Below are 26745 nucleotides of genomic sequence, written 5' to 3'. Positions count from 1 at the left end.
TTGTAGGGGATAATCTTGGTTCAAGTGATCATGAGCTAATTCAATTCAAACTGAATGGAAGGATTAACAAAAATAAATCTGCAACTAGAGTTTTTGATTTCAAAAGGGCTGACTTTCAAAAATTAAGGAAATTAGTTAGGGAAGTGGATTGGACTGAAGAATTTATGGATCTAAAGGTAAAGGAGGCCTGGGATTACTTTAAATCAAAGCTGCAGAAGCTATCGGAAGCCTGTATCCCAAGAAAGGGGAAAAAATTCATAGGCAGGAGATGTAGACCGAGCTGGATGAGCAAGCATCTTAGAGAGGTGATTAAGAAGACGCAGAAAGCATACAGGGAGTGGAAGATGGGAGGGATCAGCAAGGAAAGCTACCTTATTGAGGTCAGAATATGTAGGGATAAAGTGAGACAGGCTAAAAGTCGAGTAGAGTTGGACCTTGCAAAGGGAATTAAAACCAATAGTAAAAGGTTCTATAGCCATATAAATAAGAAGAAAACTAAGAAAGAAGAAGTGGGGCTGCTAAACACTGAGGATGGAGCGGAGGTTAAAGATAATCTAGGCATGGCCCAATATCTAAACAAATAAATACTTTGCCTCAGTCTTTAATAAGGCTAAAGAGGATCTTGGGGATAATGGTAGCATGACAAATGCGAATGAGGATATGAAGGTAGATATTACCATATCTGAGGTAGAAGCGAAACTGAAACAGCTTAATGGGACTAAATTGGGGGGCCCAGATAATCTTCATCCAAGAATATTAAAGGAATTGGCACCTGAAATTGCAAGCCCATTAGCAAGAATTTTTAATGAATCTGTAAACTCAGGAGTTGTACCGAATGATTGGAGAATTGCTAATATAGTTCCTATTTTTAAGAAAGGAAAAAAAAGTGATCCGGGTAACTACAGGCCAGTTAGTTTGACATCTGTAGTATGCAAGGTCCTAGAAAAATTTTTGAAGGAGAAATTAGTTAAGGACATTGAAGTCAACGGTAAATGGGACAAAATACAACATGGTTTTACAAAAGGTAGATCGTGCCAAACCAACCTGATCTCCTTCTTTGAGAAAGTAACAGATTTTTTAGATAAAAGAAATGCAATGGATCTAATTTACCTAGATTTCAGTAAGGTGTTTGATACCGTGCCACATGGGGAATTATTAGTTAAATTGGAAAAGATGTGGATCAATATGAACATCAAAAGGTGGATAAGGAATTGGTTAAAGGGGAGACTACAACGGGTCCTACTGAAAGGCGAACTGTCAGGCTGGAGGGAGGTGCTAATAAAGTTTGCAGATGATACAAAGCTGGGAGGTATTGCCAATTCAGAGAAGGATCGGAATATTATACAGGAGGATCTGGATGACCTTGTAAACTGGAGTAATAGTAATAGGATGAAATTTAATAGTGAGAAGTGTAACGTTATGCATTTAGGGATTAATAACAAGAATTTTAGTTATAAGCTGAGGACGCATCAATTAGAAGTAACGGAAGACGAGAAGGACCTTGGAGTATTGGTTGATCATAGGATGACTATGAGCTGCCAATGTGATATGGCTGTGAAAAAAGCTAATGCGGTTTTGGGATGCATCAGGAGAGGCATTTCCAGTAGGGATAAGGAGGTTTTAATACCATTATACAAGGCACTGGTGAGACCTCACCTCGAATACTGTGTGCAGTTCTGGTCTCCCATGTTTAAAAAGGATGAATTCAAACTGGAGCAGGTACAGAGAAGGGCTACTAGGTTGATCCGAGGAATGGAATACTTGTCTTATGAAAGGAGACTCAAGGAGCTTGGCTTGTTTAGCCTAACTAAAAGAAGGTTGAGGGGAGATATGATTGCTCTCTATAAATATATCGGAGGGATAAATGCAGGAGAGAGGAATTATTTAAGCTCAGCACCAATGTGGACACAAGAACAAAGGGGTATAAACTGGCCACCAGGAAGTTTAGACTTGAAATTAGACGAAGGTTTCTAACACCATCAGAGGAGTGAAGTTTTGGAATAGCCTTCCAAGGGAAGCAGTGGGGGCAAAAGATCTATCTGGCTTTAAGATTAAACTTGATAAGTTTATGGAGGAGATGGTATGATGGGATAATGGGATTTTGGTAATTAATTGATCTTTAAATATTCAGGGTAAATAGGCCTAATCCCCTGAGATGGGATATAAGATGGATGGGATCTGAGTTACCCAGGAAGAATTTTCTGTAGTATCTGGCTGGTGAATCTTGTCCATATGCTCAGGGTTTAGCTGATGGCCATATTTGGGGTCAGGAAGGAATTTTCCTCCAGGGCAGATTGGAAGAGGCCCTGGAGGTTTTTCGCCTTCCTCTGTAGCATGGGGCACGGGTCACTTGAGGGAGGCTTCTCTGCTCCTTGAAGTCTTTAAACCACGATTTGAGGACTTCAATAGCTCAGACATAGGTGAGGTTTTTCGTAGGAGTGGGTGGGTGAGATTCTGTGGCCTGCGTTGTACAGGAGGTTGGACTAGATGATCAGAATGGTCCCTTCTGACCTTAGTATCTACGAATCTATGACCAGTGCCATGGCGATCTCCGGCAGGAAGACCGTCGCTACCGAAAGTATGGGGATCAGCGTCACTACTCTTGAGTTCCATGTCTTGTAGGCGGAGACCGTGGTGTCAGAGATCTGCACCTTCTGGCCGGAAATCGGGGTTGTGGCACTGGAGTCCTCGGCCATGGCGAAAGGGAACAACGCCTGCAGTCTGGGGGTGTTCCACTGCCTTTAGAGGCGGTCCCATCACTGGGGTGGTCATCTAAGCTGATGTCTTGTTGGGATCTACCATGTGGCCAGGCATCTGCGGTGCCGGTCGGCCTAACTATTCTTTGGCTACCGTGCCCGTCTCAGGCTCGGCTATGGGGGGTACCGCTGTGTCAGACCAAGAGCCTCTGTTGCGGGCACGAGACCTAACTTGGGTTCTTTGCCCAAAGTTCCCTTGTGTGGTGCCTGCCGACCAGACGACTTAGACTGCTTCTTTGGTACCAGTGAGGGGGAATGGTGTTGGGCAGATCCTGGTGCTAGTGGCGCATTGCGTGCTGACGCTGAAGTACTGGACGTGGAGTCCGAGTCCGAATGTGGGGGCTCTGATGCCGGGTGCAGAGCAGCCTCCATGAGGAGGGTCCTTAATCGAATGTCTCGCTCTTTTTGAGTTTGGGAATGAAAGTTTTTGAAGCTCCAGTACTTGTCTTTTCTATGGGACTTGCCCATCAGCAACTCCCATGAGAGTTGTCTGAAGTGCCTGGGGATCAACCAGCTGCACTCAGAACATGGCTTGAAGCCAGGGGAGCGGGGCATGTCCTGCTCCAGGACAAACTCCCATCTGAGACTAACTACTAAACTACTACTGAAACAGCTAACTAATCGCTGACTCAATAACAAAGGAGAATGATCTGAACAGTGAATAACTGCTAATGCTCTTTCTAAGCAAGACCAGGCGCTCCAAACAACCGTCACATGCGGTAAGAAGGAACTGAGAGGGCGTAGGGCCGCCGGCACCTGATATACTGCCGCATGAGCATGGCACTCCAGAGGGCACCACAGCCGGCCCAATGGATACTGCTGAAAAAGTCTTCAACAACTGTGAATGTGTGGGTGCACATACCTAGAATGGAATCGACATGAGCAAGCACTCTAAGAAGAAACTCAAGAATCATGTCACATTGATTCACACTATTGCTGCTAGCAGAAGCTACGAACATCAGCAGAGGCACACACTGGAGTTTATTCATGGGGGAAGAAGATCCAAAGCAGAGGCAGAGGCTATGCTAATGTAGCAGAAATGTATTCCCTATCTCTTCTCCTTAAAGCAACCAGGAGTCTCTGGGAGAGGGAGAGAGTATATGAGAAAAAAACACCCCTTACAGCAGCATAGGGGAAGAAGAGAGTACCACAAACGTTATTAGAGTGTACCTGTTCGCATAATTGAAAGAGTAACATCTAAAAGGTGTGCTTGAAACTCTGAATCTCCAAGGCCAACCATTATAGCATCCTTACACACTGTCAGATATACCTAGACAAGAGAAGGAAAAATGCATTAACCCTAGATTATATTTAAGAGCAATACTTTAGTATTTGCTAAAAATAATAAAAACAGCAAATCAAGTTAGGAATTTTAAAAAACATTTGTATTTAATATTTTTCAGACTGAGGCCGGTCTACACTATAAACTTATATCGGTAAAACCATGTTGCTCAAGGGTGTGAAAAATCCACACCCCTGAGCAACGCAGTTATGCCAGCGTAACTCCGTGTTGAGAGCACTATGTCAACAGGTCTTCTCCTGTTAACATGGCTAACAGCTCTCATGGAGGTGGATTAACTATGCTGATGGAAGAAGCATTTTAAGTGTAGATCTGCCCTGAGTAAATACAAAGAAAAAAATGTAATATATAGCATATATAGGAGCGGAAGTTAACATCTAATAATTAGAGAGAACAAGAGCACTAAAACAGAAGCTAAAGACTGTAAAAGTTTTACAGTAGCACAAAATGTATGCATTCCCCAAGTCTTTCTTTTGTCTCTCTCATAGTCCAGAAACAGTCAGATTTATATTAAAAACCCCACTATTCCTCTCTCTGTCAGCTTTTTCATTAGGAGAATATCCCATAATATCTCAGAAGAGTAACAAAGCCTGCATCCACTTACCAATTTTGCTTAGGCACACCCTGGTGCTCTCAGAAGATGAAGGTGTAATTTTGCATTATGGAATGGATAAATTTGGGATACCCGAAGTCATGACCAATTGGATCCATTGGTAATTTCACTTTTTTAAAACCCCTATTATTAGACAAAAGGTTACTAGCCTGTTCTGTATCTGTTATTCTTAAAGTTGTGTTGCACATGTCCATTCCACTTCAGAGGTGCGCGCACCCAGTGCGCTGTTCTCAGAGATTTTTCCCTGATCCCCCAGTTCCTTCTTACTCGACGGACTCCAATACAGAGGGGAAGGAGGGTAGGTCATGGAATGGACATGTGCGAAACAACTCGAAGAACAGTTACAGAATAAGTTAGTAGCCATTTCTTCTTTGAGTGATAGCACGTCCATTCCACTTCAGGTGATTCACAAGCAGTTTGATCTGGAGGTCGGATTGGAGTCTACCTGAACAGCAATTGAAGGACCACACAATCCAAATCTGGCATCATCTGTAGACTGTTGGGAGATGGAATGAGAGGCAAATGTATGTACTGTAGACCAAACTGCAGCTCGTCAAACATCCAGAATAGGCACATGGGCTAAAAAGGCTGCAGAGGCTGCCTGCGATGGGGTTGAATGTGCTATCATCCTATTCGGTGGAGTTACAGTAACCATGACATAGCACAAATGGATACAGGAAGGAATCCAGGACAAGACTCTTTGAGAACAAACGAGAAGGCCCTTCATTTTGTTTGCAATTGCCACGAACAACTGCGAGGACGATCTAACAGTTTAGTCCTGTCTAAGTAAAACACTAACACCCTCCCCCTTGTGAGCATGTTGGTGAATTTGGTAAATATATTGCCTGATTGACCCTCTGTATACATCAGACACCAGAATGCTTAATTTACCCACTCTCCTGGCTGAGATGACTACCACCCAAAATGCTACTTTCAGGGAGACTTGGAGCAATGAACAGGTAGCCAGCGGTTCAAAGGATAGACCCATTAGTTTTGTTAAAACCTATTTCAAAACCCTAGGGGGAACAGGAGCCTCTCTACTTGGAGATACAACCTGTTCAAACCCTTCAAAAACCTGAGCAACATGGGATTGGAGAAAAGTGACTGATCAATTGGAAGGTGAAAAGCCAAGATAGCTGCTAGGTGAACCCTAGTGGAACTAATGACAAGGCTTGCGGTTTCATTTATAACAAATAGTCTAGCACATGTTGTATTGGAGCTCGGATTGAGTGAAGGCCTTTCTGCTGGGACTAGACGGAGAATCTCATCTACTTGACCAGGCAAGTATACCTATTAGAAGATTTTCTATTATTTAAGAGGACATTTTGTACCTCCTTTGAACATATTTCCTCCTGAGGGGTTAACCATGGATCATCTAGGCTGTGAGGTGAAGGGTCTCCGGGTTATGGAGACCATGTTCTGTAGGCCAAGGCCCTTCTGCAGTAAGCAGCAGCAGTTGCTATAGTAGGACAGCAGCAGCTATGAGCTAAGAAGCTAGGAGTCATATCCCATCTAAACTGAACCAAAATAATATAATATTGGGTTGTTATGAAGGATTTCTGCCCTAGTAACACAAATAGTGACCAGACAGACAAATCTTAAGATGTGTAAAGATATGTGTAAAGATATAACACTATCTGGCAAAACCACGTAGCAGTTTCAGTTGAAAAGATACCATTTATTGCTTTTGTCTATTTTTAAATTTGTAATACTTCCATTTGTTTACCTATAGTTATCACTGTGTGTTCTTTAATTTACATTTTGACAAAAACAAATGAACTTTTAGGTAATAGGCTAGGATTTGTGAAAAATACTGTTTTATAGTACTTCAGTTTAAAATGATTAGTTAAGGGATTGCTAAGTAGGACCCAAGTTTTAACTATATAAACTATGAGCCAACGGGAAGTTATTTGGAACCGAACTCCAGAACATAGCCCAAGGTCAGAGCTTCCAAAACCATCACACCCTGCTGACCACACTGTTCAGAAGCTGGAGCCCCAGATGACCTGATCCTGACTGGCCATCAAGAAAAGTTTGTCAGCCCTGTTGGGAGTGGTGAGCATTATATGCTTAGCATGTGTATTCTGTTAACCTATATTTATTAACAATTGATCAAGGATATTACTGTGCAAGGCTCTTTCACTGGTAAAAGGTCCCACAAACCCACAGGTTACACCCTTGGTCCCCTGAACTAGGACAGGAAAGGGTTGGGTGCCTAAATTAACTGGGTTACTCCTTGAGCCCATGGTAGGGTAAAGGTGGGGTGCCCTAGATTGTGCGGGTAACAGGTCTTGTGAGATCTGGGTCCACTAGCAATGTCAACTGATCACTGGTTGAGAGGTTCAGCAGAATGAATGTTGGCAAGGCCACACTGGTGCTACTTGAGTATCACTTGAGCATGAGCCTGCTTGATTTTTACCACTACTGTAGTTGAGGTTTGCCTGGAGAGGCTGTTTGCTTGTCTGCCTCAGGCTGGAGGAACTTCTCCATTAAGATCATTTTAAGCCGGAGATCCCTGTCCTGTTGGGCTCCAGCTTTCAGGTTGCTGCAGTGGGGGCATTTCTGGGGAATATGCCCCTCATCCAGGCAGTGTATGCATAAAGAGTGTCTGTCTGACATGGGCATGGCATCATGGTAGAAGCCACATTGTTTGAAGCCTGGAGACCCAGGCATTTTAACTAGTAACCGTCCCTTCAGGGAGGGTTTGTCTAATGAACTAACAAGATTCCCCCCCCCCCCACTCTGACACTAATTCTAGCTCTATAACAACTTATCTAAATATCTATCTAAAAGCTATTTCTTAATGGTTTTAGGGAGAAGTGCTAACACTGCCCCTTCGTTCAGTCTTTGGCCGAGAATGGTTGAGAAGGAACTGGAGGGCTCGGGTCGTGTGCATGCTACACACAGCACCAATGGCACCACGAGATGCCTATTGCTCACACACAACCCACGTAGACACTGCTATCATAAATCTCTGATAGATGGCACCAGGATGCACTCCCACCTTAAAATGGAGCACTCACAGGGACACTACTTAAAGAAGAACTAATGTTGCCTGAAGCGAGGTCCTGGTCACCATTTTCCTCTCGTCCATCAAAGCTAGAAAATTTGTCTTGCCTCCTCTAGCAACTTGTTCATAAAGTTTAAAACATTGTCCCAGAGGGAAAAAAGCAGAACACCCCAGCTAAGCTTGCTGATTAGTGATTTGGAACTGTAGTCCAGCTGCTGAATAAAGTTCCTTCCAAAAAAGATCAACAAGCTTCTTCACATCCTTTGATTCTGAGGTAGGTGCTTGCTGACCCTGCACTCTCCCTCATTGTTAACTGAGCCCGCCAAAGGTCCTGAGAGCAGGGGGTGGAGGGGGAGGCATAAAAACATTAAAACCCCTGCAAAGGAACATAATATCTCCACTCAATTCTTTTCAGTATAGGTAGTAGGGAAGAAATTTGCCAAAGAACTTCAGTAGGCTCCAGAATAGACTGATTTGTTGGGAGCACCACTTGAGAAGGTCCCACAGATCCCAAATTAATAACTTATCTGTGAGACCTCTTGAGCCACTTACACCTGAATATCTGTGGCAGAAGCCTCATTCTGTACAAGGTCCTGGTGGACTCTAGAATCATGCAGTGGAGGCGAGGAGCCCTCCAACACAACTACATCATCTGGTGATGAGAAGGAGAAAGCCAAGGCTGGCTGAGGGGCAATCTCCTCCAATTCTTGCAAGGGGGGATTCATCTGAGCAGATTTCTCTTGTTTGGCACCGAGCCCAGTACTGGGAACAGCTTCCTGTAGTAGCATCCTGACACCTACTGGAGAACATAGAGAGGAGAGGATGCAAAGTCATCTGGAGGCAGGAGAAAACCTGCAAGGGTTCCTATACGGCCACTGATATGGTCCCAGGCCACAATTTCTTCGTGACCAAAGGTCTTTACCAGCTGGTGAATGTGGAGCTTCCACTGGATACCAGGGTGAAAACTCCTCAGAGAAGAGTGATAGCTAACGCGACAAAGCTGTGACATAAGAACCCACTTCTGACTCTGACAATAAACCAGAATCATCTGACCAAGGAGGTACGGTTCTTGTCAGTGCCAGAAGTCTGGAAAAAAACAGCACTGGTGAAATCTGTCATTTACCTCTCAATGGCACTGAACAAGGAGGTACTACAGTATCTGGAGGTGCCCATGGTACTGGGTGCTGAACTCCAGTAGCTGGCAAAACCTAACAAGTGACTATCAATACTGGGCATGAAGATTATTGAATCACTGGCAAAGCCAGTACTGAGAAGCTCAGCAGATCACATGCCTCAGGTGTTGCTGGCCCCAGGACAGACTCCTTTTGCTGTAGAGCCAATGAAGACTGCACCATTGAACTAGATGGTGCAGCCACAAAGATCATTCTCAACAGGGCCAACATCGGGGTAAGAGTCAATGAACCACTTCTGAGGCACTGTGTGTGCCAGGAAGTGTGCCTCAACCAAGTGCACTCTATTTGCTTTTTCTGCGTTCTTCCTGGGTTTTGGTCCCAGGGATCTCAATCTTCTGCTTCTTCAGTACCAGAGAAGGAGACCAGTGTTGAGACTCTGCCAAGACATAGGGAATACTCCCAACTGAAGCAGATGTGCTTGCTACACACCCCAAATTGGGAGGCTCTGAGGGTGGACAAAGGGTTGCCTGTATCAGAAGGTGTTTAGTCTGACCTCCCTATTTTTTTTAGTTCTGGGCTTAAAGGCTCTAAAGATTTAGCACCTGTCTCAGACATGAGTTTCTCCTAGGTACTTCAGGCACCTGGAGTGCAGGTCACTAACTGGCATAGGCTTCATGCAAGCATCATGGGACGTGAAGCCAGAGGATGCCCTGGCACCGGTACCCAAAAGGCGGGAACTGCAGAGTTAAAAAAAAAAAAAAAAAAAAAGTAGAAATCTAATATTAAAAATTATCCTACTACTCAAACTACAACTATTAATGAGTACCAATTATATATAATGCTAAGAATAAGGAAAAACTTGCATTAGCAAGGAAGAACACTCCAATAGCTGTCAGGGGCAGTAAGAAGGAACTGTGGAGGGTCGGGGCAGCTCTGCCCTTTATACCATCACACAGCCAGCATGAGGAGGCAGAAGGCGCATTTGCTGTCTGGATAGGTACTGCTGAGGAAAAAATCTCCAGCAGTGCATTGGGTGCACGCATATGAAGTGGAATGGACATGTGCTATGTGCACATATGAAGAAGAAGGATATTTAAAATCCTTGACCAAATTCTTGTGCTCTGGAACATTCTTATTAAATATGAATAAAAATCCTTTTCAAGGTATTCTCTCACTAGCAGTCATCAACATCTCTGTAAGTATAAATAATGTTTACCACTTAGCTTTTTTATATAATTTTTCCCTACAAACATGAATGAATATATTCCTTTACAAAAATTTTCCCATTTAATAGATGGTGAAACAGAGATTGAGAGGAAGGATGGTTCAGTGGTTAGCACATTAGCCTGAGACTTTGGAGACCCAAGTTCAAATTTCTTCTCTTTCACAGACTTCCTCTAGGAAAGCGGGCAAGTCTGTCACTTCCTCATAGGGGTACTGTGAGGATAAATACATTAAAGATGGTGAGGCGCTCATGTACTGTAGTAATGGGGGCCACATACCTAATATGTGTATTCCTTCACAGTTGTTGTGTTCGACAGTATGATGATGCTGCATTTAAACAAGGGAATGCAGTTTAAAAAAAAAAAAGAGCTATAAAAAAAATTAAAATAGGGCATGACATAATAAAGTACCCATCATTCAAGCAGCTACAGCACTGTACTGAGATGTATGAGATCTGGGTTTTGCAATACTTCCCTACCTCATAAGGTCATTATGAGGTGCACAGATATTTTGGTGATGAGTGCTTCAGAAAATCCAACAAATAAAGCATGAAATTTCCATGAACCGAATCCTCCCTCTCAGCTATACAGGGCACACAACTCCATAGCCAGGTAAAGGGTTATAGAACCTTAGAAATATAGATCTAGAAGGGACCTTGAGAGTTCATCTAGTCCATCCGTGCTAAAGCTGGACCAAGCATACCTAGACCATCCACAACAGGTGCATATCTGACTTGTTCTTACAGTCCCTAGTGATGGGGATTCTTCAACCTCCCTTGCAAACCTGTTGCAGAACTTAACTACCCTTATAGTTAGAAAGCTTTTCCGAATATCTAACCTAGATCTCCCTTGCCACAGATTAAGCATATTACTACTTGTCATACCTTCAGAGGACATGGAAAACAACTGTTCAGAGTCCCCTTTATAACAGACCTTAACATTTCCTCCTGTGGGAATTCTGCGCTACTGCACACGCCCAGAATTCATGTGCCAAGCGAAAAATTTTTTGCAGAAAGTAATTTCTGCTGGAAAGCTGCTGCAGTTATGCTTTTTGCCCATCAGGGGCCGCTGTAGTGCTAGAACAGAGTAGCCCTCTCCTGGGCCAGCCCCAACTGCCGATAGGGAGGAGAAGACAGCACCCTGCCGGTGGGGCCTGGTCAGGAGACAGGATATGAGGGGACAGACAGTGTAAGTCACATGGGACTGCTGGGGTGTCCCATTCTTAAGGGCTATTGGGGGAGGGCAGACTGGGACTAGGGCTGAATGGGAGTGGAGGCGCAGAGCCACATGGAAACAGGGAGAAGAGGGTGCAGCACCACATGGGGATGGGGGAAGGGCAGTGTCTGAGTGGGTGCACAGGGACAAATGGGGATGGGGAGGAGGTGCAGGGCCACATGTGGGAAAGGGGGTGGCTGAGTGGGGGCACAGAGACACATAGGGCATGGTGTTGGAATGGGAGAGGGGGTGCAGGGACACATGGGATGGGGAGGAGAGGTGGCTGAGTGGGGGATGCGAGGACACGAGGATTGGAAGGTGGAGGGACACATGGGGACAGGAGCAGATATGCCTAACTGAATGGGAGAGGCTAGGGGTCAGCCAAGGTTGGCGTGAGGGAGGCTCCCTAACAATCCCTCCCCACCCCACCCCCAAAAAAACCCTTCCATATTTCTCCCACTCACACCCAACAACCCTCCAAGTTCACACCCAGGCTCCTTCCCAGCAATTACTTCCCTCTCCCTCAGCTCCTCCATTACCCTGGACTTCTCCAAGCCTTTGCACTGGTTCTGAGTGGTGTGGGAAATATGGTTCTGTATTGTAGTTTAAATGAACTATTATTCAGAGTTCTATATTATGCCTAGTAAGGAATCTATTTGTCAAAAAACATTTCCTGAATTTTTTTCATTGTCTGCATTGTTACAGACATATTTATTGACAGGTATTTTGAAATAAATTACCAAAATAACTGAAACTGGTGTGATTATATTGTACTATTTTTACAAATAAAATATGCAGAATTTTAAAATATTGTGCACAAAGTTTTAATTTTTTGGTGCAGAATTCCCCCAGGAATAACATATTTCAAGACTTATCAGGTCATAGAATCATAGAATATCAGGGTTGGAAGGGACCTCAGGAGGTCAACAAAGCAGGAGCAATCCCCAACTAAATCATTCCAGTCAGGGCTTTGTCAAGCCTGACCTTAAAAACTTCAAGGAAGGAGATTCCACCACCTCCCTAGGTAATGCATTCCAGTGTTTCACCACTCTCCTAGTGAAAAAGTTTTTCCTAATATCCAACCTAAACTCCCCCACTGCAACTTGAGACCATTACTCCTTGTTCTGTCATCTGCTACCACTGAGAACAGTCTAGATCCATCCTCTTTGGAACCCCCTTTCAGGTAGTTGAAAGCAGCTATCAAATCCCTCCCCATTCTTCTCTTCCACACACTAAACAATCCCAGTTCCCTCAGCCTCTCCTCATAAGTCATGTGTTCCAGTCCCCTAATCATTTTTGTTGCCCTCCGCTGGATGTTTTCCAATTTTTCCACATCCTTCTTGTAGTGTGGGGCCCAAACTGGATACAGTACTCCAGATGAGGCCTCACCAATGTCGAATAGAGGGGCATGATCACGTCCCTCGATCTGCTGGCAATGCCCCCACTTATACATCCCAAAATGCCATTGGCCTTCTTGGCAACAAGGGCACACTGTTGACTCATATCCAGCTTCTCGTCTACTGTAACCCCAGGTCCTTTTCTGCAGAACTGCTACCTAGCCATTCGGTCCCTAGTCTGTAGCGGTGCATGGGATTCTTCAGTCCTAAGTGCAGGACTCTCACTTGTCCTTGTTGAAGCTCATCAGATTTCTTTTGGCCCAATCCTCTAATTTGTCTATGTCCCTCTGTATCCTGTCCCTGCCCTCCACCCCTGAGTATTTTTATCCTCAAAGTCAGATTGTCAAAATCTTTTAGAATTTTTGTTGCTCTCCTTTGGACCTTCTCCAATTTGTCCATATTTTTCCTAAAGTGAGGCACCCAGAATTGGACACAGTACTCCTGCTGAGGCCTCGCCCAGTTCTGAGTAAAGAGGGATAATTACCTCCTGTGGTAATAAATTACACTCATGTTAATAAACCCTCAGAATATTAGTTTTTTTCCCACAACTGTATCACATTGCTGACTCATATTCAATTTGTGTTCCACTATACCCCCAGATCACTTTCAGAAGGATTACTGCCTACCCAGTTATTTCCCATTTTGTAGTTATGCATTTGATTTCTCCTTCTCAAGTGTATGGTTGATGTACACACTGTTTGGAAGTTGGCGTAGGCGCCAAACTTTAAATAGTGCTATGACACTGGACTAGTGGGATGCAATTATTGTACCTAAACCATAAAAATCATATGAATAAAGCATTTAAAAACAATTGTAAAAAAATGAATACTACTGTCAATTCCATTTGAAGTAATTATAAAGAGACCTCTAACCTGGATGATTAGCTGAGAAACTTCAAGAACATTCTCCTCCTGTTCATGCATTAGAATAGAAGGTAGAACATGACTTTCTATCCAAGCACCTGTCTCCTTCAAATGTGAAAGGTAAACTTTTCCTTCAGAAGAAAACTGTGCAAGAAAAACAAACAATAATAAAAACAGAGCTTGATAATTGTCTTTTTCCCCCATGAATACCTCCTTAAAAAAACAATACCTTGTGCTGAAGATGAATACTTAATCTGCAGTAGAGGGTGAAGGCTCTTATGACAGTTGCTTGATTGAAGCTATGAGACCCTGTACCAGTTGCTTTCATAATCGAGCCAAGAATCTCCTGCAATATTATAACTTATAGTTATATTTAAAAACAAAATATATTTTCAGGAAGTCCTGTTCTACACTTGGCTTTTGCTTAAAGACTGAAATTCAACTTCAAATATATTTTCAATAAAGCCAAGATTTTCAGAAAGTGACTGGGGTGTTTTTGACCACTTCGTTTTTTGAGTGCCAAACTTTACACTTCAAAAGGGGCTTGATTTTCAAAAAAATGCTCTGCACCTATCCTTTGGAAGTCAGGCTCCTTTAACATGTCTCAAATTGGACAAGTTTGAGGCACCTTACAAAAAAAAAAACTAGAGATTTTTGAAAATCTTGGACTAAGTCTTACAGTCCTATAATTTATTTCTAGTCATGATCTAAACTGCTAGTTATTCACAAAGTTCAGAGATATGCAAGTTTTAAATTACAATAGTTACATTTGATACAGATAAAGGGGTACAGCTAACCCAGCCCACAAATAGTCCACACAATCATTACATTTTGATGGCCAGTGTTTCTCTCTTTTTGTAACACTGGAAGGAAGGCTAATTACTTAGAGTAACTGTATTTTGAGTTTCTGGTAGTATTATCTTCTATTGCTACCCTTAGTTATAGATTTTCAAGGGTATTACTGTCTTGTGCTGTGACACTATTTCTGGAATGAGATTGTTAGTCACAACTGTTAAAGCATCAAATATGCAGAAGACAGCTTGGTCAAGTTCAGGCAATACACTTTCAGAAAGGAAGAGACCACTAAACACTATGGATAGCTTTTTGATCACTCTTTTCATTAAAGTATTTCATCAGTTCATATCATCATGAGTGTAATGGCAGAAGATCCAAAGGATGGAGGAGTGGTGGATCTTACTGAGACTTTTGAAGAAAAAAAATGTTAAAGCTAAATTTCAGTAGTGATACTGTGACACATTAAATAGTGCTTTACATTCAATATTCTGCAAATATTACCTTTGCAGCTCCAAGTACTTTCAAAAGCTGGTTCAATTTCTTTTTGTAGACAGATAGCAGGCAATCCCGATTCATGGAATGAGTCAATAAATATTCTAGATAATCAAGTGCTAATTCTGGTTTTGACTCATGTGTTACTTGGATACGTACTCGCCGCTCAGATGCTGTATTGCTCTAAATGTGGAGGAGAGAAGAAGCCCATTAATCAGCGGGATACAAAGGATACTACAATAAACTTTAATCTGGAGGATAAATAATTACTATAAAGGACAAATAGAACCAGATTATATAATGCAACATAGAGGTAGAATTCAGTGTTTTCTTGGCAAACCTTTCTTGGCGTCATCTCATTGGACATCCAATCACAGATTAACTCCATAATGTGTCCCACTTGTCCCCAGCGACACAAGCAGTCTATCAGGGTGGAGTATTTATTTTCATCAGCTCCCTTCTCAAGATTCCTCAATTTAGAGATCACACCACAGCTGAAAACAATTTCAGATATAGCTGCTGTTTTTATTCGTTAGCACAGCAATGACTCAGACAAAATGAACTGATATGATACCTGAAATATTAACAAAACAGTTTATAGGCCTATTGGCCCTACAGATTTTACTAAATTATCAATTTTCCTGAATTGATATGTTCTTCATTGAGGGTATTTTAATGTATACCAAATAAAAACATAAAATTAAAGTTGAACAACAAAGCACCCCCACCTCAATTTTGACATTAAAGAAATAATACCTGAATGTAGGAATAGCAGAAGCTGGCATGAAAGATGCCAGAATAACTAATGGAATCATGCAACGATCATCCTAGGATTAAAAAAAACAAAATAACCAACATTATAAAAAAGGACTGAACCCATCTGACTAATAGTCGCAGAAGACAACAAGAATCTAAGCACCGTTTTTCGAGGAGTGGATTCTGTCACTGCAGAATTTTCATACCTATTAGAGAACCACAAGAAAAAGCATTGAAAAGAAATGCATAACTGTACTTAGAGTGGATTGTCAGATTCATATACTTGGAAGTGCATGTGCTCTTGGTGGCCACATACATGCTCTGCTACCAGAAGAAAACATTTATTTTAAGTTTATATGAAGATGCATGGCCATGACTCCATCCAATTCCTTTCCATTTAAACAATGTATTAGAAATAGAATCCAAAGAAATGGATATACACAGGGTGAGGAGTGTGACTTTATAGTGGCAATTTATTCGTACTAAATAACCTTTGTTCTCTAACCATTTTCACCACAGATCCCTAATGTTGGAAGATTAACTAATCAGTCATCCCTCAAAGAGGTGGGTCTGAGAACTAGTTAAAAGACTGTGCGATTACTTTCCAAAATTGGGCATGGGACCTGGATTCAAAGCCAATGGTAATGCTTCCTAAATGTAGGGATTAAACATCAAGTAGCAGCCTTCAATATCCTTGTTTAGATAGATTTGTGCAGCACCTAGCACAACAGGGCACTCATTGGAGCCCCTAGGTGTCTCTGAAATATAAAAAAAAAAATAAGTGACTTAGAGGTTACTTTGGATCTAGTGGCATGCATCTGAAAACCAGGCAGAGACGCTTTCAAGATCTTACCAGTTTTATGTCAAAATCTTCTCTGTTTAAATTGTGTTTGAAGAGATAGCATCTCCTCTGGACTTAGCTCCATGAAATATAATACAGAAAATTTATGTATAGGTTTAGTCCCATCTGGATAACAAGTAAGAGTGTCTTCCTCTTTTTAAAAAAGAACAACAACAAAACGGTAACATTCACAGAAAAAGAACAGTTTTGCTTTTCCGGCAGAAGAGAGCCTCTTGCCCCGGTTCCTATTCTTCTTGAAACTAAGACTCTGTTCAGACTGCTTTTCAGATCCACGCCGCTTCATCAGTGCCAGAAAGCATGTCAACAACTAGGTCAGTGAGACTGCCAAAGCTGAAAAGCTCGTCCGAGTTTGGCTCAAAGCCAGCTCTGATTAAGAGAGAAGGTTACTCACCCTGTGCAGTAACTGTGGTTCTTCAAGATGCGTCTCCCTATGGATGTCCCACTCTAGGTACGCTTGCGCCCCCTGTGCTTCAAATTGGAGATTTTAGGTAGCAGTGTCCATTCAGCTCACACATGTTCCCTCTTCATCTCGTGCACTGCACCAGGGCTATATAGTGCTGTGCGGGGAAAAATACCCTCAGTTCTTTCTCTATTGCAGAGCTCATTGAAAAGAACTCTGAAGCAGAGGAGGAAGGCAGGCAGTGGAACACCCATAGGGACACATCTAGAAGAACCACAATTACTGCACAGGGTGAGTAACCTTTTTTCCTTCAAGCAGTGTCCCTGTGGGTGACCTCTAAGGGAGAGGTGGGGCTTCAGAGTCGAGTCTAGAATTGAGGATAAGACAGTGAAGCCAAATATGGCATTGGACACTGAGTTGTGAGAGACTGCATAATGTTCAGCTAATGTACGAGCACATGTCTAAGTCGTGGCTACATATTTCTGCAACTGGAATGTTTCTTAGGAAGGCTGTGGAAGTGGAGAGCAATCTCGTGGAGTGAGTTTATACTCTAGAAGGAGGATGAAGATCACGAGACTGATAGCAGTAGGTAATACACCTCAATATCCACCTAGTGCAGGGGTCGGCAACCTACGGCACGTGTGCCAAAGGTGGCACGTGAGCCGATTCTTGAGGGCATGCGGAAGTGGGCAGAGCCGCCGCTGCTCTGGGGTTTCTGCTGCCAGCTCCTGCCAGCCGAGGTCCCCCGCTGGTCCCACTCAGCGCCCGCTGCTGGCCTGGGTGAAGGAACCCCAGGCTGGCAGCAGGCTGAGACCCAGGCTGGCAGGAGCCGGGGGCCAGAACTCCAGAGCGGGGGCAGGCTGAGCCGCTCAGTCGCAGTTCTGGGGTTCCGGCTTCTGGCCCCTGGCCATCAGGGGTCCCCAGCTGCAGCCCCACTCACCTTGCTTCCGGTTGGAGTTCAGGCCCCCTCCCAAACAGGGTCCAGGCCTCCGACGCTGCTCTGCCTGCTGCTGGTCTGGGGTACTAGCAGCCAGCTCCACTTACTTCAGCTGCCGATCTGGGGTTCCAGCTGCTGACCTCCTGCCAGCTGGGGTCTGGATCTCCAGCCTTGCTCAGCCTGCTTTCCGGCCTAGAGTCCCAGCAGGCCACCCTGGGCTCTGCTCTTGGCCTTGGATCAGTGCTTTGCAGCCTCCCTGCTGTGGCCCACTGTCCCCAGCCTGGGAGAGTGAGGGTTGCACAGGAGACAAGAGAAGGTGCAGCTCAGCACCCCCATCTTAAAATGGCTTATACCAGACCACGCTGCATTTGACCTCATGCCTGCCTTCTATCGCCATTGTTTTTCCCCACTGAGAGTTGAAGGGAACATTTGACAAAATGGCAGCTACTAAGAAAGCGAAGCTAAATGTCTGATCATTTCAGCCTACTTGGACAGATGCATTTGGAAAGAAGGACCGTGCTATTTGTGCTTCTCCGTTACGAAAGTGTTGTCTGTCGCACATCAAGTGTTTGACGACATTTTGAAACGAAGCATGAGAAAACCTTTCTTGAAGAAGCAGACAAGACTATCAATCAAAAAGGCAGTAGCAGCCTATGAGAAGCAAAAGGAGTGTTTTTAAAAGCTTAAGTGTAAGTAAAAATCAAGCTAGAGAAGGAAGTTACAAGATTGCACAGTGCATTGCAAAAAACGGAAAGCCATTTACAGATGGGGAATATATAAAAAGTTTTTCTCAGCAGTTTGGAGATTTTGTTCAATGATTTGCCAAATAAAGATACAATCATATCTAGAATAAAAACTGCCCATCTCTGCCAGAACAGCTGAGAGACCCATAAGTGAAATGGCAGAAAACATTAAGGAAAAGCAGACAACTGCATTGAAAGACACAGCAGTGTTTAGTGTTGCAGTTGATGAGCGCATGGATATAAACGACTTTCCACGTTTGGCAGCTGTTGCAAGATATTGTGCTTCTGATGAAATCCAAGAGGAACTTTGTTGCCTAAAAACCCTGTATGGCACAAAGGGGAAGATATACTGGAAAGTTTTGTACACCATTTTGAAGAATAAGGAGTTGACATCAGAATAATATTGTGTGTGACAACAGATGGTGCTCCTGCCAAGGTCAGAACACAGATGGGATTTGTAAAAGTTACTTGAAGATCAAATTGGCCGTCCAACAGTCAAATTTCACTGCATCATCCATCAACAAAACCTGTGTGCTAAAATGTGTAATTCAGAGCTTAATAATGTGATGAATACAATGGTGTGAATTGTGAATTTCCTTGTTGCTCAATCTGCTTTGACTCACCGACAATTTCAAGCACTGCTAGAAGAAATGGACAGTGCTTGTAACGACATCCCACTTCACAGCAACATTCGGTGGCTAAGTCGTGGCAAGGTTTTGATGCGCTTTGTAAACTGTTTTGATGCAATCAAGGCCTTTTTGTCAAAAAAAAGAACAAAACTACCCCAAACTGGATGATGACAAATAGCTGTGTAAGATCATGTTTCTAACCGATATCATCACTCAGCTAAACGAACTCAACCTCTGTCTCCAGAGTGCAGGGCAAACAGTTCTGGATCTTTATGAAGCCTGGAAAGCATTTGTTGTGAAACTAACAGTTTTTTCCAGGAATATTCAAACTTCTACTTTCTGCTACTTCCAACTCATAAAAGAGCTATCGACACATTGCACTGTCAACGTCCACGAGATTGGAAAGTACATACAAGAACTGGAATTAAAATTTTCTGACAGATTTCAAGATTTCCAGCAATTTGGCCCAATGCTTTTCTAATTAAACCTGAAAAGTTCGATGAAAGTGACTTGGATGTGTCTGTATTTCAGTGGATTGGTGTTGAAGATTTCGAAATGCAACTCATCCAGTTAAAAAGCTCAGAATTACGGACGTCAAAGTTTGTGGATCTGTGAAGCACACTTGAAGCTACCGGAGAGAGATCATGGGGCCTCTATTCTGACCTGCTGGATGTCCCTGCCGGTGAAATTTAACTGTTTGAAGAAAATTGCGTTTGCAATGCTTTCAGCATTTGGATCCACATACCTGTGTGAACAGGTATTTTCACACATGAAATCTGTCCTCTGTCCCTCTCGGAGCCAGTTAACAACTGATCACTCAGAAGCCTGTGTGCAGCTTAAAGTGTCCAAATATGTGCCAGACATCGGAAAACTCAGCAAGGTAAAGCAAGGGCAAGGATCACACTAAACTGATAAGATCTGCATTTTAATTTAATTTTAAATAAAGCTTCTGAAACATTTTGAAAACCTTGTTTACTTTACATATAACAGTAGTTTGGTTATATAACATATTGACTTATAGAGAGATGTTCTAAAAAAAGTTAAAATGTATTACTGGCATGCAAAGCCTTAAATTAGAGTGTATAAATGAAGACTTGGCACATCACTTCTGAAAGGTTGCCGACCCCTGACCTAGAGTGTCTTTTTTTTTACAGATTGAGGATCCCTTAGATCTGTCCACAATGGAGAGAAATAGTATGGGAAATTTCCTGAAGGGTTTAGTCCTATCTAGATAGGAGGCTAGTGCAAGCACTCCTGACATTGAGTGTGTCTCAGTGTGGTTTCAGAAAGAAAACTAGGAGGTGGATAAATTGGTTTATGTGGAAGTCCAAAGATATTTTTGGTAGGAACTTGGGTTGTAGTTGTAGTGTGACATCTTTAAATAAGACTGTAAAGGGGGGGGAAATACGCCATTAGAACCCCTCTCTCTCCCACTCTTCAAGCAAAAGTAATGGCTACTAGAAATGCAGTTTTCAAAGAGGTGTAGAAGGGAGTAGGTGGCCATGGTTTGAAAGGAGGTGGTCTTAGACACCTGAGGACCAAGTTGAGGTTCAATGTTGGTGTATGGCATCAGATTTCCAAGAAGAGGTTACCCAGACCTTTGAGAAACCTTTTTGTGGGATGAGAAAAAACAGAATAACCCTCTATCTCATGATGGAAGGTTGTGACACTGCGAGGTGCATTTTTACGGAAGTTAGAGATTATCCTGACCTTTTTAGTTCTAGGATGTAATCTAGCACAGATTATAGTGGAAAGGATGTAGGAGGAAAATGTCTTGAGTCACATCAGAGTTTGAATCTCTTCCACTTTTGGATATGTGTGTCATGAATAGTTTGTTTCCTGTTATGTAACAGCACTGCCTTTACGTCCTCAGAGCACGTCATTTCTAAGCTCTTGAATCATTGACCACCCATGCCTTAGGCCAGAGAACATATAGATTGAGGAGATGGACCTCGCTGGCATCCTAAGAGAAGAAATGAGTGGCTGGAGAGTGATTGGTTGGCAAACAGCAAGCTGAGTAAGATGGGGAATCACATTTGTCTCAGCCATATGGGATCTACAAGTATAACCCTGTTTTTTTCCCCTCTATCTTAAGCAGGATCGTGGATATTACAGGAATCAGTGGAAATGCACAGAGGAGATTTCTGTTCCATTGGAAGTGAAAGGCATATCTGAAAGAGTGGTGACCCAGACTGGCCCTGGAGCAAAACTGGGAGCATTTGTTGTTTTTGACTGTGGCAAATAAGTCTATTTTGGGGATGCCCCAATGTAGAAATATGCAGTGGAGAATGGTGGTGTCTATTTCCCATTTGTGATCTTGAGATCTTAGACCCTACAAGTCCATTCAGTCCTATTTCTTGTTCATCCAATCACTAAGAGAAACAAGATTGTTTACATTTATGGGAGATAATGCTACCTGCTTCTTATTTACAATGCCATCTGAAAGTGAGAACAGGTGTCTGAATGGCACTTTTATTGCCCACATTGCAAGGTATTTACGTTCCAGATATGTTAAACATTCATATGCCCCTTCATGCTTCAGCCACCATTCCAGAGGACATGCTTCCATGCTGAAGACACTAGTTAAAAAATTAAATGTGTTAATTAAATGTGACTGAATTCCTTGGGGGAAGAATTGTACGTCTCCTGCTCTGTTTTACCCACATTCTCCCATATATTTCATGTTAAGGCAGTCTCCAATGATGACTCAGCACATGTTTGTTTAAAGAACACTTTCACTGCAGATTTGACAAAAACGCAAAGAAGGTACCAATGTGAGATTTTTAAAGATAGCTACTGCACTTGACTCAAGGTTGAAGAGACTGAATTCTTAGAGTCTTTAGGCTTTCTGGCAATGACAGTACCAGAGTAGCCTGCAGCCTTGTGAGTACTGAGCCAGAGATCAGTGAGTGCTGTAGTGGTCGACCTGATCGGAGATCATCTCTTCGTGGTAGATTCTCAACCCAAGGGACTTGAAGCCTGCTTTCTGGAAGCTTTTTGAGAGGAATCCAGGAATTTTTTCTTGGAAGCTGCGGGGGAGTATTGTGCCAAGGAAGTTGATGGAGACAGCCTCGTCAGGGACCGTTGGACAGTGGGAATCCCTGGGTTGGGGTTGGAAGCTGGTTGGAGCGAACTCTCTGTCATAAGCAGATGCAGTTTTACTTCAGAGTTTTCTTGCCCTTGACCTTAATTTCTGGCAGAAATTATAATTTTGAGGGACATGTGTCTCTGGTTATGTCTGTCACTGACCGGGATAGCCTCTTGGCAGGAAAGATAACGTTTAAACCCGAGGGAGCTGGGCATACCCTTTCCAGGTTCCACTTCCCCAGATGGAAGAAACAAGAAAAAACTATGGATGGCAAACAGTTCACTATTCTAATAAGAATTTTTTTTAAAACTCAAAAAAGAAAAAATGGAGTACAAGAACTAAAACTCCATGAACACACACAAACTATCTTGAACAAGAGAAAAAAAAAAAATACAAGTTAGGCAATTTCAATTCAGATGCTACTGAGGCTCCCTCTTGGGCCAAGGCGGCTGAGAAGGAACTGAGAGGGAGGTTCTCCTATATTGGCACAAGATAAGAAGAGTGTATGCGCAGGCCAAACGGGCACTGCTACCTAAAATCTCCGATGTGAGGTGCAGAGGGCAAAAATGTTCCAAGAGTGGAGCACCCTTAGGGACACTACTCAAAGAAGAAAGGATAATTCTTCCACTAAGGAAGCTTTCAGATGGCTTTCACAGTCCTTGAGGGCTCTCAGAGCAAAACTCACACAAATAAGAGAAACCTTCATTGGATGATCCTTCCAAAGGCATCACAGGCAGCACATGTACTATTAGTAATGAACAGGAGCTTGGCAGCTATCATGAGGAATACCGCAGGACTAGGTGAACAGATCAACTGGGCCAACACTATGAAGATTAATGGAACTAACTGAGCCAAACATGTCAAAGCCTAACAATGAGCAATTGCATCAAGAGAATGCTCACCACAAGGCAGAATTAAGATAGCAAACACAAGTGCAAGGAGGGGAAGAGGAGTCTGGTGTTTCTAAGTTGTCTGCTCAAGTAGTGAAAGAGGAACTGGGGTAGTGATTATTTAGAATGGTGGGGGGAAATTCCTCATACGACTTAACACTGAATATTTTGTTCTGCAGGGGAGCCTCAAGAGCAATTGTTTTTCCGAGACTTCCTATCATGGTGCCAAGAGACCAAGAGCACATGCACTCCCAGCAATAGAGATCTAGGAGGATAATCAAAGGAGAACTAATAGTTACATATTTGTTTCTGTTTCAATACTTAAAATTATAAGGACCCATCTGCCAGATTCTGTGTGAAATTAGAGCACTCTCTTTTGTTTAGAAAGAAAAGGAGTACTTGTGGCACCTTAGAGACTAACAAATTTATTTGAGCATAAGCTTTCGTGAGCTAGCTCACTTCATCGGATGCATGAAGTGAGCTGTAGCTCACGAAAGCTTATGCTCAAATAAATTTGTTAGTCTCTAAGGTGCCAAAAGTACTCCTTTTCTTTTTGCGAATGCAGACTAACATGGCTGCTACTCTGAAACCTCTTTTGTTTAGGAAATTCCCAGGACCTCACTCCAGCCACTTTTTAGTTTATGGCATCATCCAAACACCATGTGAAAACACAATTGCAGACAGACAGACAGACAAGGGACATGTGCACATATGCCATGCAAGCACTAGAATTAAAAATAATTAAAAATAAAAAAAAATACAGGTTTCTAGAAAGTCATTCATCTATATTTTGAATTTGCCACAATTTTTAACCTGTGATATTAAAGTATACCTTAAAAGCTTTAAAATATTCTGGCAGTACAGAGGCAAACTTTCTGATTGTGTAACCTTTGGCTTCTTCATTGTGATCCAGTGCTTTGTGAATACTTCTCCAGAGAATTACAGTAATCTCCAGTAAACTTGCCATGGAAGTCGCATCGTTTATTGACAACACATTATTTAGCATCTGAAATGCAAACATTTGGGGATTAAAATAGCTAATACTGTATAATATGAATGAAGGTTAAAATTATGTTTCAAAAAATTGAAAACCTTTTTCTGAACCCTTCATTTAACAAAGGAGCTATGTTTACTGTATGGGGATGTGAATGCCACAATTCAGACTTAATCTGTGCATAAATATAGTCATTTTGATAGATCCATATTTGAATAAATACAATTGCAAAATCATTTCTACTACTGTGTACTTAGAATAACCATCAGCATGAGACAAGCACCCATTTTAAGTATGCCTAGAATTCCTCTTGCTACTTAAGCTACTTGCCACTCTCTCACATCACAGTAGTGGCTTGATCGCCACTTTTTCTTGTCTTCCTATCCCTAGAGATCACCATTTGTTCCCCTTATGGTCTCCCTCTTTCATGTTCACTTTCCTGTCTGTCACAACACAAGTGCTATTTTAAAAAGTTGTTAGTGCTCAGCATAAAGTAAAAGCCTGATTTTACTTACACTAATATTCTCCTTTTCACTTTCATCTTCTTCTTCATCATCTTTATTTTCTTTTATTGCTCTCTGGATGCAGGCATTCAAGCAGCGCCGAATAGTGAGCATGAATTTAGCTAAATTTTAAAAGTAGATAATTTAGACAACCATTCCACTTAAGAACCCTTTATTAGCAACAGATGATGTTACAGGTAATTATAAAAATTATTTGAGGAAGTGGGAGATAAGAAGCAGACACAGCTAGTATATAAGATACCAATTCCATTAAAAGTAAATTTAATATATTCCAATATGAAACACTTGTGGTTTAAGTAATCACCACACTTTCTGATTCAATCATTGAAAACAACAAAACAAAAAACAAAACAAAAAAAATACACAGTACCCTTGTCTGGTATTTTTCTCCAGAGAAAAGATCACAGGAAGCTATACTAAATTTATTTGCAAAAGCTGTTACTTCAATGGACTACTCTCAAAGCATGATGGCTCTCTGTGACACGGAGGCTCCTTGGCAAAGGGTTCCCTGTTATTTGCAAACTCTCACCTCAGAGCTAAGACACCCACTGCACCAAACTCAGTCTTACAGGAGATTTATCCATGAGTAACGTAAGGTATCTACAGAAAACTCCTGATCAAGTCTCAATCATTGCAAGTTGTATGTATGTATGGATAATATTTCAAGAATAATGTATTTATTTTGAAAGTATGTTTTATGGATTTGGGAGTAAAAATTAGGCCTGATCTACACTAGAAGATTAGGCTGTTGAGTTACCGTGGTTAGGGTGTGAAAAATCCATAGCAGAGTGGCATTGTTAAACCTCACAGTGCAGACAGCACTAGGTCAATGGAAAAATTCTTCTATTGACCTAGCTACTTTCTCTTGGGGAAATGGATTACCTAGGAGGATGGGTAGCATTTTAAATGTAGATGTACCCTAAGTCACTGGGGTAATGTGTCTTGGTGATGAGCCATTCAAGCAAGAGGGAGCTGTCACTCAGACAGCAAAGTAATGAAAGGCTCTATTATCTACCTTTGCCACAACCCAGAACAACGGAAAGTCATCAAATACAACATAAAACAATATAAACCATTTGTAGGTGACAAGGAACATTATAGCAGGCAGAAGATCACCCTGGTTGTGAATAAAGACAAAAGACTGTTTCAGTATCACCAAATGTAAGGAAAGGTTCTGTAACCATTCACTGAAGAAATCCTCTAAGGAGCAGGGGACTTTCATGAATGCTTGGATCCTGATTCTTGTGAAGCCAGCCAGCCCTCCACAGGGCTGAACTTTCTGGGGGTAGGAAGCTTACTTTATTATATAGGAAAGGTAACTATTGACAAGAGTAAACCTAGGTTCACGTTATGATTTTGTTTTGTGTTGTAATCAGTCGTTCCCATCACTTTCTTTCATTCTAGTTAAATCTTTATTCTTTCTTAAAACAAATCTACTTTTGTTTTATTGTAAGTGCTTACAGGTACTGTGTGGTTTACAGAAGCAATGGTTTAAGATAAAACTGGTAATCTGGGGTACACTGCACCTTTGGAGGCTGATGATCTGGAATTTCTGTGAGTAACCAATGTCAGGGGCTTGATATCAAAAAGGAATGATTCCAAGGGATTCAGGGTGCACCTATTGTTAACCTGCAAAGTGAAGTTAGGGCTGGCATAGTCTGGAGAAGCGTGGTCGATTGGCTGAAAGACTGGTTGGTGTCAGGGAGAGGACACCCAGCAACCACAAGGAAGATTCCCTCTCACTGAAGGTCGGGAGTAAAAGTGACTGAGTCTTATGTGCCCTGATAACCATCACTCCCCCCCTGGACATAAATCCACAATATTTATAGAACACATAATTAGGCTACTATCTTTGAAATCTCTCAGTGTCCACACAACCACCCTCATCTCTAGAATGCATGTGTAGGGATTGTTCTCTGGGTGACCTGATGTCTTGAGCGTGGAATCAATCTGTGCAGATTCCTTATTTCTTTCTGACATTAGCAAGTTCTGGAAATAAAACCACTCTGCCAGTTTGCTTGCTGGCATAGATTCAATAGCATTCTTCGCTAGAAAGAAAAACTTCCTGCAATGTATCTCCCTGATATTGCTGGTCTAAGAACATTTTCAATTAGGGAAATTTGGA

At 42.3% G+C, this 26745-nt stretch overlaps 1 protein-coding gene across 2 annotated transcripts in view; it reads right to left on the bottom strand.

The window, feature by feature from the left end:
* Positions 1 to 26745, bottom strand: part of NCAPG2 (non-SMC condensin II complex subunit G2) — a 119460-nt gene that overhangs the window by 25148 nt on the left and 67567 nt on the right. For both annotated transcript variants that reach the window (XM_038391915.2, XM_038391916.2), the window contains exons 15-22: positions 24612 to 24721; positions 23935 to 24108; positions 15554 to 15624; positions 15138 to 15291; positions 14807 to 14980; positions 13740 to 13856; positions 13520 to 13654; positions 3927 to 4026 (exon numbers count right to left, since the gene is read on the bottom strand). In XM_038391915.2, the coding sequence (XP_038247843.1) occupies positions 3927 to 4026; positions 13520 to 13654; positions 13740 to 13856; positions 14807 to 14980; positions 15138 to 15291; positions 15554 to 15624; positions 23935 to 24108; positions 24612 to 24721 (1035 nt within the window). The remainder of the gene's footprint in view (positions 1 to 3926; positions 4027 to 13519; positions 13655 to 13739; positions 13857 to 14806; positions 14981 to 15137; positions 15292 to 15553; positions 15625 to 23934; positions 24109 to 24611; positions 24722 to 26745) is intronic.

This window comes from Dermochelys coriacea, chromosome 2 (genome assembly GCF_009764565.3).
Source record: "Dermochelys coriacea isolate rDerCor1 chromosome 2, rDerCor1.pri.v4, whole genome shotgun sequence".
In the NCBI taxonomy this organism is placed as follows: domain Eukaryota; kingdom Metazoa; phylum Chordata; order Testudines; family Dermochelyidae; genus Dermochelys; species Dermochelys coriacea.
Note: the sequence above shows the minus strand (reverse complement) of the source record. Positions and strands in the feature narration are given on the sequence as shown.